Source organism: Bombus flavifrons, chromosome 5 (genome assembly GCF_040668555.2).
Source record: "Bombus flavifrons isolate JBK064 chromosome 5, iyBomFlav1_principal, whole genome shotgun sequence".
Classification (NCBI taxonomy): domain Eukaryota; kingdom Metazoa; phylum Arthropoda; class Insecta; order Hymenoptera; family Apidae; genus Bombus; species Bombus flavifrons.
Window position 1 is genome coordinate 13,253,613 of NC_138446.1, and position 17,682 is coordinate 13,271,294.

Consider the following 17,682-nt stretch of genomic DNA (forward strand, 5'->3'; position numbering starts at 1 on the left):
ATCAAAATTATTGTTAAATATAGAAATGAACATATTGTAATTTTTATTTGTAACATATTAATAGAAACACAAAAGTTAATTATGAGTTGTACAAATTATTATATTAAAATATATGTATACAAATTTCTAAGGAATTTTTTATTTTATATTATGGAAGTAAGCAGATGAATAAATAACTGTATGACGGACAGCTGAGTTTGTTTACCACGTGATAGTTGATATGTATATGACACACGTTTTTAAAACGTCAATGTTACGTTCATTCTTATATGATTTTTAATAATTGTGTTGATTCTATGATAAATAAATTGTCTTTAGTATGTTCGTAATATCTAATTCGTACCGAAAAGTACATTTTTGCAGAATGTTACTCATGGCATACAATTTATAACTGTTTTTTGGAATAAACATGTAGGTTATTTTGAATATTTGTCATAAAGAATAGTTCATATGTTAATATATATTACAATAACACGATAAGTTATATAATCGTAAAACAAAATATCAAAATTATAATAACATTTAACTTTTTAAAAATCATGTTAAGATTTAATCGGTGTAACAAGAAATTTAAGCACATATACTGCATACCTTATTGGGAATTTATGCAGATGAAAAGATTCACACATCAACGTGATATAAAGGTAAAAGACGTATATTTTCTATTACATCTATGTAACATTAGTCCTATGTGTTTTGGTATGAAAACTACATTCAGACATTTACTAGTGTTTTCAAATTCCTTATGAATACATTCATTCTTCGATGTAATTATAATAAAAATTTCTGTTTAAGTATAGAATTATCTATGACTATAACTATTATGTATATATATGTTTAGTAAAATATATATACATTGAACCTCTTCAATTAAAATGTTATTTGACATAAATAATCTATATACTCTTTATTGCACTTCAAGAAATGGTATCAAACGTTAGAAGTTGCAGAAGATTGCGAAGATGAGACACTAAGATTAGCATTTGTTTATCAAGCAAAGAGATTCCATCCAGACAGTGGTACATCAGAAGCTAATGCAGCCAAGTTTTCTGAGGTATGAGATATCTTGTATTGCTAATAAAGATCATTTAATTTTGCGAGTTATAATATACTTGTAATATCATTTTTCACAGATTGAAACTGCTTATAGACAGATTCGTAAAGCAAGAATAAAAGATAAAGAAAAGAGCACAAACTTACCTGAAGTGGAAGAATTTGATATTAAAGTATATATGCAACATTAAACAATATATATATTACATATTATCTTTTTCCTGATCTAATATATATATATATATTCATGTTTTAGCATACAGCTCCACAGCATCGTCATTATTTAGTTTATAACATAGGAGTTGGAACACATAGCAAAAGACAAAAGTTATATGCAATAGAAAAAGCTCAAAAGGCAGTTGACAATGTATTAGAACATAGATTAAAAAAATTACAAGCTGAAGAACGTAATACATTAGTTGGAATGGATAAACAACGTGCCAAAGATATTAAAACACGTTTTGGTATGGATCGTTTAGTAGAAGATTTAATTCAAGAAGCAATGAATAAAGGTGAATTTAAAGATCTACCAGGCATGGGTAAACCATTGAAAGAAAATACAAATACTCGAAGTCCATATGTTGATTTTGTTACTTACAAATTAAATGAGGTATGATAAATTAATATAAATTAGAAATTTACAATAAATTATATGCAGAATATTAAATTGTAGATACTAATAGAAAATGGATTTACTCCAGAATGGATACAATTATCTAAAGAAATAAGAGAAGAAATACAACATTTGCGGAAACAATTAATAAACGCCCGTAATAATGTGGGACATCTTCCATTAAACTATACAGATGAAGAAACTTGGAGGAACATTGTAGAAAATTTTAGGTCTGAAACAAAACGAATAAATAGTAAAATCGATAAGTATAATTTATTAGTACCTATACTTCAGAAACAAATGCTTCATACTAAATTAGAAGATCTTGCAAACGAGGCACTTTCAACACCACCACGAAAAACAATCAAAATAGATAATTCAATAAAAGTAGATTCTAATGCTCCTATCAAAGAGGAAGACACTTTATTTGGTATGATACTTTCAATTTTTAAATAAAAAAGTATCATAGAAAACATACTGTTTTATTGCATTAGATTATTTTACTACATTTCTTTTAAAAAAATTTGATACTTCTATACTGATTTACTTCTATTGATAAAAAATTTAATATATATATACAAATTAAAAAAATATATATATATATTATATATAAATGTACCAAATGATACATAAAATAATTATATAATATCTTGAGTTCAATAATTCCATGTAATGGAATTATCTTCGTTTAACTGTATCCTTCCCGTAGCTAAATGTTTTAGAGCTAGTGGGAAGATACAATGTTCAACCGTCTTCACTCGTTCTTGAAGAGTTTCTATAGTGTCATGTGGCAGTACAGGTACTGCTGCTTGTTCAATGATTGCTCCAGAATCTATATCGGGCTGAAAATTATTTTTAATAATATAAAAGAATTCTTTAATGTAAAGAAAAATTTCTAATATAACATATATCATACTTTCACGAAATGCACTGTACATCCAGAAACACGTACTCCAGCTGCTAAAACATCTCTATGTGCATGTGCACCTTTAAATGATGGCAATAATGAAGGATGCACATTTATTAAGGCACCACGCCATTGATTTACGAAATTATCTGATAAAATGCGCATGAAACCAGCAAGACAGACTATTTCAACTCCAAAAGCATTGAGTTCAACATTCATTGCTGCATCGAATGCGTCTCGATTAGGATAATCCGTATGTTTAATAACCTATGATCACATATTGAAATGATTTATGGATGAAAGGTAAAGAAATGTACAAAATTTGAAAAACAACAATTACCACCGTCTTAATACCAGCTTTTTCAGCTCGTTTAAGTCCTTCAACATTTGGTTTATTAGATATTACTATAACAATTTCTGCACCAATATGTTGAGATCGATCTTTAGTTGCATCAATTAGTGATTGTAAATTGGTTCCGCTACCGGATATCAAAACACCCACTTTTTTTAAAGGCTTACTTAATTGTGAAATTATATCTGGTATGTATTGTCTCATTTTCAATTCTAACGCTTCCTCAAAATTTTTAACGTGTATTCTAGTGTGATTTTCTGCAATATTTAATGTGTATAAATATAAATAAAAGTATTTTTGATAAAATAGCTTTAAATGGAACTTACTTTTATAATTAATTATATGTCCAATAATCTTAGCATTTTCTGTTTGTAATTTACTTAACACTTTGTCTTTATCTCTTTCCGAACAAATTAGGATAGCACCAATGCCACAATTAAACGTTCTTAACATTTCTTCTTTATTAACTTCTCCTATGAAATATATAGATATTTTAAAATATATATAAGTATAAAATAAATTTATATGTTAAAATTTGAATAATATTTGCGTTTTCTTACCTACAGTTGCCAACCAAGCAAAAATTGGTTGAATAATCCACGTCTTTGCATCCAAAACTGCTCCCATATCTTTTGGTAAAATTCTTGGGATGTTTTCTGTCAGACCTCCTCCAGTAATATGCGCAAATGCTTTTACTAAATTCGTGCGCAAAGCAGGAATTACTCCTTTTACGTAAATTTTCGTTGGTTCTAACAATTCTTCGCCTTTAAAGAGCAATAGATGTAAATAAACTTCTCTTTTTATAGTAGGGAAAATACCATAGATAAAGAAACAAAACAAATACCGATTGTACGATTATTTTCAGAAAAAGGTGCCACATCTGAATATTTTTTATTTGCTAATTTTAAAATTTTTCGAACAAGACTGAATCCATTACTATGCACACCACTTGATGATAGGCCAATTACAATATCACCTTCTTTTATGTCATTTACACGTGGAAGCAAATCATTTCTTTCAACTACTCCCACAGCAAAACCGGCTAAATCGTATTCTTCGTTGGAATACATATCTGGCATTTCTGCTGTTTCCCCGCCTATCTAGATCCATTATTTACATATAATATTCTTACTTAATCAATATATTAGAGGAAAAGATTAAAAAGTACACTTATTTTTGCTTACCAATGAACATCCAGCTTTTCTACATCCTTCACTTATTCCATTTATAACATTGCTAGCTATATCAACGTTTAATTTACCACAAGCAAAATAATCCAGAAAAAATAAGGGTTCAGCACCATGTGCAAGAACATCATTTACACACATAGCCACTAAATCTATGCCCACTGTATTATGTTTTTTGCATTCAAACGCTATCTGCAAAATTGATAGATTTTACACATTGTTATTATATTGGAATTATTATTGCTTATACATTATAGAGATATAGTGTCTATACATTATATAATCTTTTAAATTTCCTATAAAAATCTATATACCTTTAATTTAGTTCCGACACCATCGGTTCCAGATATTAAGATTGGATCTTTATAACTAGTAGCTTTTATGTCAAATAAACCACCAAAACTACCAATCGAACCCATTGTACCTAAACGTTGTGTCGAGTAAGTTGTTGGTTTAATAGCTGAAACTAATGAATTTCCAGCTTCTATGTCCACACCACTACTTTTATATGTCAATTGTCCATGGTGCAATATAGACCTGGTAATATTACTTGATTAAATCTTTCTCTTTTCTTCTATATAGTTTTTATTACATGATACCTTGCTATTCCTTTATGTGCTATATCTGTTCTAAATTGCTTTCCTTCGAATGATATGATTCGGGCGGCACGTGTTGCTTTAGCAGCAGCCAAAGCCAATGAAGGTGCTAAACTTACAGTAATTAAAACTCTTCCACCTAATAAATAAACAAACAGACAAATATTACTGAACTCGTATATATATCTATATACGAATTGACACAACCAGATACCATTCAACAAAATATACCGTTGGTTAATAACTCTCCTTCAGAAGAGATACTTGTGCCACTATGGAAAACAAATTGGTTTGTTTCACGCGAAATATCATTGATGCCTATTATAACTTGACCCTTTGATGATGATACTGGATATCCTCGAGATGCTAAAATAACACCAACAGCAAACAGATTTTCTTCCCATATAACTTCAGATTCAACTAAAGAACCCTCACAACAGGCCTATATCAATAAATATTAAATTAATACTCTAATTCCTTCATTAATCCATGCATTTATTAATTCATAGTTATAATTTCTCATATTAAAATAAAAAATAACCTTCATAATACTAAATAAATCTGATTTCAACAATGGTAACACTACTTGTGTTTCAGGATCTCCAAATCTACAGTTAAATTCTAGAACTTTTGGTCCTACTTTTGTTAACATTAATCCAGCGTATAATACACCTATATTTTTAAAAATAATAAATCTTTTTACATTTGTTTCTGTAAAATGTAGAGCTATATTATAAATTATAATATAGCTCTAATATCTGATACGAACCAACAAATGAAATTTGTTCTTGTCTAAGACCGTCAACAGTTTTTTGTAAGATGTCTGCTTTCACTACTTCGTAATCTGCTTTGTTTAACAATGGACATGGGCAATAAGCACCCATACCACCAGTATTTGGTCCTGTATCTCCATCAAATATTCTTTTATGATCTTGTGCAGGTGCCATTGGCACAATAGTTTTCCCTGTAGAAAAAAGGGAGTTTTTGCATAATAAAATTACAATAATTTTGATTAAAAACTGTTTTTATACCATCTGTAAATGCAAGTACAGATACTTCTTCTCCTTCTAATAATTCTTCTACAACTATTGATTCACCAGCAGACCCAAATTTTCTGTCTATTAATATTTCATCTATAGCTTTACAAGCTTCTTCTTTATCTTTTGCTACTATGACTCCTTTTCCAGCTGCTAAACCTGAAGCCTTTATTACAAGTGCTGGAAATGGTGCACTATAATAAATTATTATATATTTAATATTTTTTTCTTAAAATTTACCTATAAATATAAATTTTTAATATACCTTTTAACAAATTTCTTTGCTTCTTCTGCATTCACAAATCCCTTCCATCTTGCAGTAGGAATTTGACATTTATCCATGAATTCTTTTGCCCAGTATTTATCCGCTTCAATTTTAGATGCTGCTTTTTGTGGACCAAAACAATTAATACCTACATTCTTTAATTCATCTGCTAATCCATTAGCCAAATATTCTTCTGGGCCAATAATTACCAAATTTACTTTATTATCTTTGCTCCATGTTGCTACTTCCTATGTAATAAAAAATCCTAGCATAATTTTATTTAATTCATTCGTATAATTATATAGTCCAATTCATAAAATAATAAAAATATACCTTATTATCTTTAACATTTAATTTCACTAGGGAAACTTTGTCAACTGATGAAATTCCACTATTTCCGGGAGAAACATAAATTTTATTTACCTAGAAGTTTTATTAATTTTATTTACCTATATAATAATATATTATATTTAAGACACTTACATAAGGAGATTGTGAAAGTTTCCAAGCAATAGCATGTTCTCTACCACCACTACCAATAACTAAAACCGCATACTGCATACTGCCTGAAGAATATTAAATTTTATATTAATGATGAATGAATTGTAAAAAGATGTAACATAATAAGAGTATATACAAACAAATAAGCTTATCAAATTTTGTATAATACTATTTACATATGTATATAATACCACATTATACATATTATGCATAAATATTTATTATATATTAAATAAAAACAAAATATTCATAAATTCATTACAAGATTATTTCGTGATAGTATTATCAATATTATTCGACATTATAAACTATCTATATAATACAATAAATTTATAACCTCCGTATTTATTATCTTTCGGAAAGTTTTTGCACTTTTTTAAGAATGTTAAGCCCTGAATGTAGTAAAGCTCTTTTTATTGCTTTATTGGCTTCCTAATTTAATACACGTGATTCAAAATTGTATTTGATGTAATTCCCACTACTTAAACAATAACGTGTTTCTTGGAGCAACAGGTGGTAAACAAGTAAAGTTGAAACGTTTAATCGTTCTTGCTTATATCTGTATAACTATGAAAATTTTAACGAATTGCTGTAGCTTGATTCGCAGGAAGAAGACTGCTTCTTTGCGGGGGTTACTCCATTATAACTCGTGTGTAACGGGCGATAACTTCTGACCTTTTAAAACAGCTCGAGATATTTAAAATATTGTGCCGCGGAACAAAAGTTGAGCAACAATATAAATAAAGATTAATGTTCAAATAAATGAAATTTATTGCTTTAAAATATGAAACATAATGTTTTCATTATTTTAGGATCAGATATTAGGTATTTTAATAATATTATTATTTAATAATTATACTTTTAGTATATAAAAACATATGAATATTGCATGAATGATCATCCATGTATGAATATAACTTTATGTCACAAATTGCGGTACTGCAAAATCGACAAACCTTGGCGTTGCATATCCATATCAAACGTTGTACGTCAATGAAATACTATCATTTGTTTTCACGAATTATCGTGAATTTATAATCGTGTGGTTGCATACTTGTAATCTTATAATTTTTATACAATTCATGTGTTTATTGGATCTAACTTTAATTCAAAAACATATGATACTGCTATTTTTATTTCATTATTTCTATATTATCTAGTATTATATAAATTATGTGTATAACATAATAATTTTTTTCTCTTAATGTGAACAAATCGTCAAAGAACAACTATGAAGTTCTTTCAAATGATGACATTTTGTTTCTATTTTATCTAAGAATTACACTGTCACTACAAAACAAAATGATAAAAAGATTAGAAAAACGAAATATGCCTTTATAATCTCAGGTGATACTTATAAAAGATTTTTCATAAAACTTCTACAAGTACAATGTTCAACTTCAATATTATCAGTCATGCGAGCCGATTTTGGTTTTGTACAATTGTATCTCTTCGACGAGGCATGCGTCAAAATAGTCGTTTTTCAAGCCATAGACTTTTGTCTAGTGCAGGAAAGGCAGAAAAGCAACCATCTGAGACAGAAAACATAATTAACGCCGAAATCGCCGTTGTGAAAGAATGCAAAACACCTCCAGAAGTTAGCAACCATAAATGTTACAGTTATATTAAAAATTCATATTTATTAATAAAAGCCTTTTTCATTTCCTCTGCACTTCTTTTTTCATTTCATAAATTTCATTACGCATTGAATTATAAAATTTTCTTTCTTCTTATCATTAATCCATATTTAGGATCGGAAGGTACCGGAAAAGCCCAGACTGCAGACTGTTCGAGTATATCGTTGGAATCCTGAAAAACCAAACGTAAAACCTTTCATGCAACAATTCAGTGTGGATTTAAATAAATGCGGCACCATGGTATTAGATGTATTGGCATTAATAAAAGCAGAACATGACCCCACGTTATCCTATCGAAGATCCTGTCGCGAGGGAATTTGCGGAAGTTGTTCAATGAATATAAATGGTGTTAATACCTTGGCTTGCATCACGTAATGCGAGAAAAATACCTTTTTTTGTTGTTTCATAATGATAGTATGCATACATTACTCATATCTGCCTGAATCATAATAATTATTCAAAAAATTGTAACACTCATTATCAGATGAAGTAAAGTAAATAGTTTATAATATTTTTTTATCCTAAAGCCGTATAGTATCCTATCTTTTTATTCTTAGAAAAGTGAAGGAATCGCCAAAACCTATAGTCATATATCCTTTACCGCACTCATACGTAATTAGAGACTTAGTAACGGATATGGAACAATTCCTGAAACAATACCAGCATATTGAACCATTTTTAAAACGTCCCGGAGAAGACAATTTTCTCGGTTTACGACAAATCTTACAAAGTCCAAAAGATAGAGATAAACTTAATGGTTTATACGAGTGTATCCTCTGTGGATGTTGTACTTATTCTTGTCCACCGTATTGGTGGCTTGGTGATAAGTTTTTAGGTCCTGCAACTCTTCTGCAGGTACATGAATTATTTGTTACAGAAAAGAATGTCCTATACGTAATATTCAATACACCATGAAATATTTTTATCGTGCAGGCTTATAGGTGGATAATAGATTCACGTGACATGGGGCATAAAGAAAGACTTAGTAAATTACGTGATTTTTATTCCGTATATCGATGTCATACTATTTTCAATTGTACAAAAACTTGTCCGAAGGTATGAAGTGCACAACGTTATATAAAGAGTAGAAATTCAAATACTGTTAATAACTTATATATTATTATTATGTGGCTAATTCTTTCAAGGCTCTAAATCCCGGAAAAGCAATAGCTCAAATAAAACGATTGTTAGCGGGACTAACAAAAAAGGAACGGCCAGACATGGAAACTCCACTTCCAAATCCATGTAACGGCGAAGGACAGTACCAATGCAGAGAGGAATAGATGGAAAAAGGAAAACATGATTAATGAAACATTATTCTTGATACGATTTGTAATTGTATATAAACCGGTATTTCTTATTACATATAAGGTTTTATTTGTTTCCAATGAAAAATTATCAAGATAAGATTTCATGAGAAAATTAAATTTCTTTTTATATTAACACGTACGGAAATTTTAGTAAAAAAGAATATATTTAATAAATTTTTAATAATTACAAGCGTAAAAAAATATACAACATGAAAATAATTTCTTATAACTATTATTTGTACAATGTTTTGGTGCATATCAGTTACAAAGTTTCTCTATTATATTTTTAATTTTATTATTAAATTAATTTTATTTATATTATAACTGTGTACTTGAAAATTAAATCAATTTAAAATATAATTATTTTAATTTGTTCTTCTTTATTAACCTAATGAAAATAATTGAAGTTGGTCTTTCATGTTATGTATAAATGTGGACTAACTTTTGTCGACTAATTAGTCAATTTATATGATAAATAATAAATAGAACAAATAGATTAGAGGTCAATGATTTTTGAAATAATGATATTATCTAAAACTAGAGGGAAGTAACATAATTATAGATGTAACCTCGCTCTTTTAATTAAATTTTGATGCTGTTCATTTTTGTATTGAGTGTTAGTGGAAATATTTTGCGGCGCTAAGTTTTCGTCATTTTCTTTCGATAGTAAGATATCAACAGTCTCTCGAAGTTCACGATCTTGTAACCAAGGATGTAATAGAACTTGTTTGATTGTAATCCTTTTTCTCGGATTTACTGTCATCATACTCTTAATCTAAAAAGATTGCATTATTTAAAAATAGAATTATTTCTATTTGTGTATCTTACAATAATATTTCATCAAATATTACTATACCAGATCTATAGCTTTGTTTGTTATATGTCCAAATTTGGAAGGAGGAAAACCATAACGTCCACACTTTATTTGATCTTGTAAACTCATATTCTTGTCGTAACAATTAAAAGGTACTGAACCACTTAAACAAGCATACAATATTACTCCCAAACTCCATACATCAACCTAGTTAAATTCAAAAATATGAAACATCTTATTTCTTCCAGATATTTGTTGCATATACATACTTGATTCGTGTAAGAACCACGTCCAATAGTAGACAATATCTCAGGTGCAACATACATAGGGGTCCCACAAAATGTCTTCATCATAGTTTGTGCATCAACTAACTTTGATAAACCAAAGTCTGATACCTTTGCTAATGTAACATCTGAATTGTTAGCTAATAATATGTTTTCTGGCTGTAAATGTGACCAAAGAATATTTATTCACTATTTATATTATACCAAAATGTCACAGATATTTAAGAAAAACGCATACCTTCAAATCTCTATGAGTTATACCACAATCATGTAGATAACTAACAGCTAATACAACTTGATAAAAAATCAATTTTGCATGTTTTTCTGATAATCTTCCTCTGCTTCTTATTCTTTCAAAAAGTTCACCACCTTCCATTAATTCCAATACTATGTATACTGCTTTTGGAGTATCTACAATTTCTACCATTCGAATTATGCAAGGCTAAAGAATAAAGTACATATTAATACATTCTATATCAGTTTAGCAATTTATATATTCACTTACATGTTTCAAGGCTTTTAATATTTTAACTTCATTCATAATTTTCTCAGGATCATTTAATGGATGCTTTTGTCCATTTGTTGTGCCACCTATTTTCATAATAGTTTTCATAGCAAATTTTTGACAACCTATTTTATTAAATACCATATTTACTTCTCCACATGCCCCAGATCCTAATTTACATGACACTGTATATTTATCTTTGAGTTCTGGAGGAAGATTGTTGCTTTCATATGCTGTAGTACTCATGAATATATAAACTGTAGCAAATATTGTATTATATAGTACAAATAAAATGTGAGATTTATGTATAATGCTTATTATACATAACATGCTTATTATAAGATATAATTTATTTACCAGTGACTATAGGTTGTGCTAAAGATATTATATCGTTACTTTCGAGTATTATCTTATTCCCACGGCCTATTTTTTTTTTATTAACAAAAGTTCCATTTTGGCTTAAGTCTTCTAAATATACTATGGCATCATTACCATTACCAATATATTCTCTAGTTATTTTAAAGTGTATCTTACTCATTACGCTAAGCCATTTTGGTTTTAATTCATTGCTAGTAACACAAATATCACAGGATTCTGCTCGACCAAGAGTATAAACATCTTTGGTCATTTCTATGAAAGTAAATGGAATTAAACATAGGTAACACAATAAATATCATATATTATAAATTATATAAACTTGCACATAATACACAATATTAAATAAATATATATTCTTACCCATTGTCTTAAAAGGTAATTTGATAGGACATAATCTGCCCCATACAGTCGTGGTTTTTTCTTGTGATGACTCTTGTGGAGTCAAATATATTGCATCCACACTTTGTGTAGCAGGTAATGTCAAAACAATTTGTTCATCGTTCATAGTTATAAATTACTTGGTTCAATACAAACCAAAAATATTTTTAAACTACGTCAAGGTTTTAGATAATGAAAAATAATAAAATTAAGAAGAAATTAAATATAAACAGAATCAATTATAATATTAGTGTTTGATCGTAATTCTGTAGAAAATGGTGTTTTAAAACAATATTAAGTTTATGTCAGAAATTTACAAACATTAATTTTGAAAATATTTCATTACTCTCTTTACAGAATTAAGTACAACAAAATTAAATTACGATTGCACAGCATTAATCCATAACGTAACAACGTAACTCACAAAATAAACAAACACGTGAAACTGCGGCTCCGACAATGAATTTGAAGTACATTGTAAGTTTGTAGGTAGAAATTTGAAACTTTTATGTCGATAAATTAGGTATCTGCTACGTCTATTTATGTATAATCAGGTATAATTAATTTTTAAGATTCAATATACATATTTTAGTATTAATAAAGCTATAAACGCCTTTATTATAAATTTTTTGTCAGAAATTTTTACTTACGTGCTTTATTTATTCTATAGATCGAATTATAAATGTGTTTACATATTATAAATGTATTGCGATTACACGTATAATTTATAAAATCATAAAGAAACTTTCAACTATCCAATGAATTTTTCATTGAACATTATGTACATGTAAATACATATTAAAGTCAAATACTAATGCATGTCAATAATATTTTATACAATTAAAAAGTGATAATTATATTATTAATATTTATGACATTAAAAAATGTGTAATTAAACAATTATAATGTATTATCTATATTTTCTATCAGTTATTTTTTTATTAAAATAATATCCTGAATTGTCTATTGTACATTACTTTGTTATTTAATTTTGTAGTTCTTATAAATAAGTATTAACTTTTTGGTAATTAAAAATTCAGTGTTGTTAATATGTACAATAACAACGCGTATGTAAATTTTTATTGTATGAAACAAAATATAAAAATAATAATAAATTGAAGAAAAAAGATAATCCACGAAATCAAATAAGTTGTAATATATTAAAAATAAGGTATTATTATTTATTACACATAAGCAAACAATTAATCACAGTATAGAAAAAAGCAATTTGCTTCAATGGTAGATAATAAAAATATCTTTTCATACTAGATGACATAAGTAGAATGCAGGTTCTAGGAATACAATAAACATTTTTCATATTGTAGAATTTAATTGACAGTATGAAATTATATATAGTCAGATAAAAAATTTGAATGTTTTTATGACTTCGAACCGCAAGTTTAGATATAATAAAAAGGTAAATCTTAACAATCACTTCACAAACTGGCACTGGTTGAAATATGTATAATTTTTGTAAGCATGTACGAAATTTTATGGTAAATTTACTAGTTGTAATTAATGATATATTTCTAATAATAATATTGTGATAAGCATTATTATCACTTTAATTAGAATTCGTTATTTTGGCAACTTACGGTTCAACGGAAATTTCACATTTCTTTACATAGCCGTGATTGTACAGCTTAATCGACATAGGTTTGCCGCGATGTTACAATTGATTCACATATATTTCGTTTTCATTTTTTACTGGCATTACATTTAACGATTGTAGCATATATATATATATATATATATATATATACACACACATACATACATACATGTATATATATATATAAATATATCATGTATTTGACTTTACAAAAGTTTATTTATGTATATTTACGAAAGTAAGAAAATACGAAACGCCACTAAGGAATTATTATTCAATAATAAACGTAAACATTTTAAATTACAGGCTTTTAGGTATAAAGGGTAGGGCTAACTCTTGAGCAGGAGGAACAGGGAAGTTAAGTTTATAACTATCAATATTAAGGTAATAATCGTACAGATAATTTTTTTTGCATTATGTATATGTGTAAATTAGTTTTTTAGTTGTTTATTATGTAAAAGGTGAGCTGCGTGTATTTCCTTTATGTTCTTCGTATCAATGGATGGTACGTCAGTGGCGGTGGTATAAACTTCATAGAGATGTGTGATTTTATCTTTTATTGTCACACATACTCTGCCTCCCTTTTTCTGCTTAAGAATGGGTCAGGCTATATCCGTTTTTAGTGGCACTGTTGTCCATTAGCTTAATGCTGAGCATCGGTTTCTTTCTTACAGTGCTTACGGCTTCCCTAGGGAGAAATAAGAAAAAAGTTTATTCAAACACACTCATTATTATATATTATTTTGTTGAATAATTTAATTGGTAAAAACGTTATAGAACTTACCAGAATTAAATAAGTCTTTCCATTTGAATAATTGTTCATCTCCTACAAACACTCCTCTTGGCTCTTTCTGACACACCTCGCCACCTTTCTCTTGAATTCTGCATAGCTTTCCCTCCACTCTTTCTACAGTGTTACAATTAATATCAGTAAAAACAGTTGAAATGATATAGTAATCTAAATTTGTACAATACAGAATATTACTTACGGCAGCATCCACATTAGCAGGACTTTCATCATTAGGATCTGCAAGCATACTAATAACACTTATGAGAATAGTCTCAACTGTGTGAACTGGTAACCACCGTTCTGATGCTTTTTCATAGCCCCACTTATCATCTCCAGGTTCATGTAAAATCGATATGCATACATTACCATTCTTTTCGACTATAAATATAAAATGACATTACAATTTTTATTTTGTTATATAATATATATAAAAATCTTACTGTTAAACAAAAAGTCTTACTGTTTGGATGCCATATTTCTGTTATGAACTTCATTCTTGGTGGCCTAAGTGGATATTCTTTTGGAAACTGTAAGTGTGCTTTGAAAAACCCACCTTCACTAAAATGTAAAAAAATATTTGTAAAAATATGTATGATATGTACATATGTATGTATGATATTATATATTATAAAATAAACAAATTAGTATCTTACTATAATGTGTCTGGAGGTCCAATAATGAGTACTTCCCACTGATATATGTCATTGTCGTCTATGAGGCCTGCTGAAAACCCTTCTACTGGGTTTTTATTTAATTCTATAGAAGAGAAGAAAATTTAAATCAAGTTTTTGTATTTTTAAATAATTTCCTCATGAAATTGAACTTGAAAAATATTTTTGATTAATAAGAATTTCATATATCTAAAATGCGGAACAATAAAATAATATTAAAACACTGGAAATATGCTTGAATCAGCAAGCACAGAACCGTCCAAAAATAAATACGATTGATCATACTTTGAATCGATAATAAAAACATTGAAAAAAATCGTCAACACAAAGAAACATTGGTCTGGATAAATCAAAAGGATACTTTTGTTATTCAGTGTTGTTTAGGTTAGGTCAAATTGAAACGCACAAAGTAACCGTCATATACCCACGGGGTTAGCGAGACAAAGGTGACATGATATTTCATGTAAAATTCAACGATAAAGATTAATTAACAAAGAAGAATGAAATCACGATAAATGGTAGGAGCAAATTTTCAGGAATTTCATTGTTTCATTCGTTGCCTTAGAAGTAATACAGTAGTTATGGTTCGAAGATTGACCTTCGGTGGTCGTTGCACGGCATGGTTTTCTCTGTCTTTTTTTTAGTCGAAACCGCGTTGTATTCGGTGACGCGCGAAATGCTATAAATAACGTTGCCTGCAATTATTTTCGGTAACAGCGTAAACGGCCTTCGTCGTGCATGAAAATCGTTCATAAGAAAATTTAGACCCGACACGGATGTAACTACTAGTAAACGCGATATTAAATGCTAGGTTAAAGTTATTCATGGGAGGTACACTACGGTTCCGTAGCCGTATTGATTTTCACGCCCTAATCAGGCGCAGGGCCATCGTGAGACTACGGAAGGCTTAATCGGTGCTCACATAAGGTTACAGAGGTTTCGAGAAAGTGATATTTCGACAGAAAAAATGTTCACAAAAGCCAATCTCAAGGGTCGAATCACAACGATGATGAGATCGCACGAGTTTGGGGTATGAGAACGATTCCGGCTTTTCGTTCAGCTCGAATTTGAGGCACCGATCACACTTAGCACTTATACTGGTTTTGCTGGATACCTGCTAATTGTTTTCGTAGTAGAAGCGCGGACTGTGGCTCTGACATTAATAAAAGTTCCGTTAAATAAGACTAAAGCTGAAAACAATCACTTTTGCTTGACTGGAAAGATGGCTAGGTATGTCGCGGAAGCAATGACTGCGCATGCGCTACTGCTTAAACATATGTTCTTCCGTCTTTCCTATGCGCCGGTCTGATTAAATAGCTACGCATTCTGTTGGAGATTTTACAAATATTACGAATCTTTTCGCTGTCGATAAGTAGTTTCCAGTAATTAAAAGATAATAAAAATATCAACGAAAGACAGATTGGACCTAACATCTGACGTATTTTTGTGTCACGCTATTGACTAAGGATCTCGTCTGTGGTCACACGTTTTAGGGATTCCGGAGTGCACTTACCATTTTAATATCATTCCCAACGTTACCGATTCAGCGTAGAATAAGATTGCAACGCTTGTAGTGATTAGAATTGGAACTAAATTTTAATGTGACACCCTGGACTTAAAATTATGTAATCATTGACTAAGGGCAGGTGTTCGTCGCTGTTGTGATCTTAACAGTCCTTGGTCAATGATATACATAATTCCCATATTCGCCGTAGCAAATCGCAGAGGGCGTAAGAAACACTGGTTTCTTCGAGGTCGATACTTTAGAAAATGGGTAAAAATTGGTTTTCCTTTTGTTAACAGATAAAGTACTAGAAATGCAGAGGATAAATTGGTGTATGCGAGGAGAACTTTAAACAATTAGATCATACAAGTTCTTTCGATTAAGCGATACTAACGTAAAATGTCTCATAGTCGAAGTTAAAATAAATGTAATCTTTAAATCATATTACTTACATGTAATATTTAATTAGTACATACGTAAGTTACAGTGCCATCTTACACAATTTTATAGGAAGTGCGTCTAATGCGATGTACCTTACATAGATTACATATTATATCATATTATAAAATTATATTTAATGTAAATTATTCTATATTTCTTTCAATCTATCGAATAAATCAATTTTCCTAAAGGGAATGTTTCAACCGTTATCAACATAAAACTTTCGTACGTAATACCGCAAGTCGTGCAATAGTCTCATAAAATAATTCTTACTAGTTATTTATTTATATGTACAAATTGCTATTGTGATACGTCTTATATAACTAAGACATAGGTAGCCTAGAAACGATAATAAGCATAAGAAACGTAATGCAACGAATGTAACGAATGTAATAAAGAAGGATACGATCAGAGAATACGAAGCAGAAGGCATACGAGAAGTAAAATCGAATGATTCGATCAAATTAAAAAGAAATATTCCTTCGATTTCAATCATTAACGATCTTGTAACCTTATTTTACGCTGAATCTGAGAAACGTTGAAGCGGATCGTTCGATATCTTAACTATTCTCCGGCCTACTTTGCAACGAGGATTCGATTTAAAGGGACCGCAAAGCAAACGTACGATCTCATCCTATTATCTGATGACGCGGTTCAACGCTCGAATCTATGGAAATCCAGGGCGTGGCTTTAATAATGCCAAACGATCGAGAAACGCGGAGCAAGGAAAAAACTTGGAGAAGTTCAGCTCCTCTTAGGGAGATAGCCACCACTCCTGCAGTTGTCCGTTACCTTCGGATTGGTTCCCACCTTTTTACGAGGATAAACGACCCGACGACGAAAGTGC

General features: G+C 29.5%; 5 protein-coding genes across 9 annotated transcripts; 2 read left to right on the forward strand and 3 right to left on the reverse strand.

Moving 5' to 3' along the window:
* The first annotated feature begins 221 nt into the window (after nucleotides 1–221).
* LOC138179600 (dnaJ homolog subfamily C member 28) lies at nucleotides 222–3,233 on the forward strand. Its single transcript, XM_069112558.1, has 5 exons — nucleotides 222–644; nucleotides 923–1,054; nucleotides 1,134–1,226; nucleotides 1,310–1,663; nucleotides 1,727–3,233. Exons 1-5 carry the CDS (start codon nucleotides 540–542, stop codon nucleotides 2,120–2,122), a joined length of 1,080 nt encoding a protein of 359 aa, XP_068968659.1. The 5' UTR covers nucleotides 222–539; the 3' UTR covers nucleotides 2,123–3,233.
* On the reverse strand, nucleotides 2,128–7,123 carry Gart (trifunctional purine biosynthetic protein adenosine-3 Gart). Of its 4 annotated transcripts, none has more exons than XM_069112544.1 (17): nucleotides 6,849–7,116; nucleotides 6,494–6,572; nucleotides 6,344–6,433; nucleotides 6,011–6,258; nucleotides 5,740–5,939; nucleotides 5,478–5,672; nucleotides 5,250–5,380; nucleotides 4,940–5,150; nucleotides 4,712–4,847; nucleotides 4,427–4,649; nucleotides 4,110–4,304; nucleotides 3,770–4,025; nucleotides 3,486–3,689; nucleotides 3,252–3,398; nucleotides 2,914–3,182; nucleotides 2,583–2,840; nucleotides 2,128–2,508 (listed from the first exon to the last, which is right to left on the reverse strand). In XM_069112544.1, exons 2-17 carry the CDS (start codon nucleotides 6,569–6,571, stop codon nucleotides 2,323–2,325), a joined length of 3,027 nt encoding a protein of 1,008 aa, XP_068968645.1. In that variant the 5' UTR covers nucleotide 6,572; nucleotides 6,849–7,116; the 3' UTR covers nucleotides 2,128–2,322. The 4 variants fall into 4 exon arrangements, with proteins under 4 accessions (XP_068968645.1, XP_068968644.1, XP_068968646.1 ...); XM_069112543.1 differs by having other exon boundaries at nucleotides 6,494–6,576; nucleotides 6,849–7,115; XM_069112545.1 differs by lacking the exons at nucleotides 6,344–6,433; nucleotides 6,494–6,572; nucleotides 6,849–7,116 and having other exon boundaries at nucleotides 5,740–5,925; nucleotides 6,011–6,184.
* A 166-nt stretch (nucleotides 7,124–7,289) lies between these two features.
* LOC138179601 (succinate dehydrogenase [ubiquinone] iron-sulfur subunit) lies at nucleotides 7,290–9,703 on the forward strand. The gene is made up of 5 exons (XM_069112559.1): nucleotides 7,290–8,108; nucleotides 8,263–8,519; nucleotides 8,706–9,003; nucleotides 9,082–9,204; nucleotides 9,294–9,703. Exons 1-5 carry the CDS (start codon nucleotides 7,902–7,904, stop codon nucleotides 9,429–9,431), a joined length of 1,023 nt encoding a protein of 340 aa, XP_068968660.1. The 5' UTR covers nucleotides 7,290–7,901; the 3' UTR covers nucleotides 9,432–9,703.
* LOC138179597 (ovarian-specific serine/threonine-protein kinase Lok) lies at nucleotides 9,685–12,308 on the reverse strand. The gene is made up of 7 exons (XM_069112551.1): nucleotides 11,800–12,308; nucleotides 11,419–11,691; nucleotides 11,062–11,318; nucleotides 10,795–10,998; nucleotides 10,542–10,715; nucleotides 10,315–10,479; nucleotides 9,685–10,233 (listed from the first exon to the last, which is right to left on the reverse strand). Exons 1-7 carry the CDS (start codon nucleotides 11,942–11,944, stop codon nucleotides 10,015–10,017), a joined length of 1,437 nt encoding a protein of 478 aa, XP_068968652.1. The 5' UTR covers nucleotides 11,945–12,308; the 3' UTR covers nucleotides 9,685–10,014.
* A 1,375-nt stretch (nucleotides 12,309–13,683) lies between these two features.
* Ube2g1 (ubiquitin-conjugating enzyme E2G 1) lies at nucleotides 13,684–16,163 on the reverse strand. Of its 2 annotated transcripts, none has more exons than XM_069112565.1 (6): nucleotides 16,005–16,163; nucleotides 14,873–14,975; nucleotides 14,680–14,777; nucleotides 14,419–14,597; nucleotides 14,214–14,336; nucleotides 13,684–14,117 (listed from the first exon to the last, which is right to left on the reverse strand). In XM_069112565.1, the coding sequence occupies exons 1-5, from the start codon at nucleotides 16,048–16,050 to the stop codon at nucleotides 14,256–14,258; spliced, it is 507 nt and encodes a 168-aa protein (XP_068968666.1). In that variant the 5' UTR covers nucleotides 16,051–16,163; the 3' UTR covers nucleotides 13,684–14,117; nucleotides 14,214–14,255. The 2 variants fall into 2 exon arrangements, with proteins under 2 accessions (XP_068968666.1, XP_068968667.1); XM_069112566.1 differs by lacking the exon at nucleotides 16,005–16,163 and adding an exon at nucleotides 15,489–15,645.
* Nucleotides 16,164–17,682: the final 1,519 nt, after the last annotated feature.

What these genes read in the sequence shown, in the direction of transcription:
- LOC138179600 (XM_069112558.1), top strand. Translation starts at nt 540, where the DNA reads ATGTTAAGATTTAATCGGTGTAACAAGAAATTTAAGCACATATACTGC. An exon ending in TGGAAGAATTTGATATTAAA is followed by an intron (nt 1,227 to 1,309) that starts GTATATATGCAA and finishes TTCATGTTTTAG; the next exon opens with CATACAGCTCCACAGCATCG. An exon ending in TTACTTACAAATTAAATGAG is followed by an intron (nt 1,664 to 1,726) that starts GTATGATAAATT and finishes ATTAAATTGTAG; the next exon opens with ATACTAATAGAAAATGGATT.
- Gart (XM_069112544.1), bottom strand. Translation starts at nt 6,571, where the DNA reads ATGCAGTATGCGGTTTTAGTTATTGGTAGTGGTGGTAGAGAACATGCT. An exon ending in AGAACAAATTTCATTTGTTG is followed by an intron (nt 5,381 to 5,477) that starts GTTCGTATCAGA and finishes TTAAAAATATAG; the next exon opens with GTGTATTATACGCTGGATTA. An exon ending in TGAAAATAATCGTACAATCG is followed by an intron (nt 3,690 to 3,769) that starts GTATTTGTTTTG and finishes TGCTCTTTAAAG; the next exon opens with GCGAAGAATTGTTAGAACCA.
- LOC138179601 (XM_069112559.1), top strand. Translation starts at nt 7,902, where the DNA reads ATGTTCAACTTCAATATTATCAGTCATGCGAGCCGATTTTGGTTTTGT. An exon ending in AATGCAAAACACCTCCAGAA is followed by an intron (nt 8,109 to 8,262) that starts GTTAGCAACCAT and finishes ATCCATATTTAG; the next exon opens with GATCGGAAGGTACCGGAAAA. An exon ending in GTACAAAAACTTGTCCGAAG is followed by an intron (nt 9,205 to 9,293) that starts GTATGAAGTGCA and finishes AATTCTTTCAAG; the next exon opens with GCTCTAAATCCCGGAAAAGC.
- LOC138179597 (XM_069112551.1), bottom strand. Translation starts at nt 11,944, where the DNA reads ATGAACGATGAACAAATTGTTTTGACATTACCTGCTACACAAAGTGTG. An exon ending in TATTAAAAGCCTTGAAACAT is followed by an intron (nt 10,999 to 11,061) that starts GTAAGTGAATAT and finishes TTTATTCTTTAG; the next exon opens with CCTTGCATAATTCGAATGGT. An exon ending in CAAACAAAGCTATAGATCTG is followed by an intron (nt 10,234 to 10,314) that starts GTATAGTAATAT and finishes CAATCTTTTTAG; the next exon opens with ATTAAGAGTATGATGACAGT.
- Ube2g1 (XM_069112565.1), bottom strand. Translation starts at nt 16,050, where the DNA reads ATGTCAGAGCCACAGTCCGCGCTTCTACTACGAAAACAATTAGCAG. An exon ending in GGACCTCCAGACACATTATA is followed by an intron (nt 14,778 to 14,872) that starts GTAAGATACTAA and finishes TTTACATTTTAG; the next exon opens with TGAAGGTGGGTTTTTCAAAG. An exon ending in AGAAATATGGCATCCAAACA is followed by an intron (nt 14,598 to 14,679) that starts GTAAGACTTTTT and finishes TTATATTTATAG; the next exon opens with TCGAAAAGAATGGTAATGTA.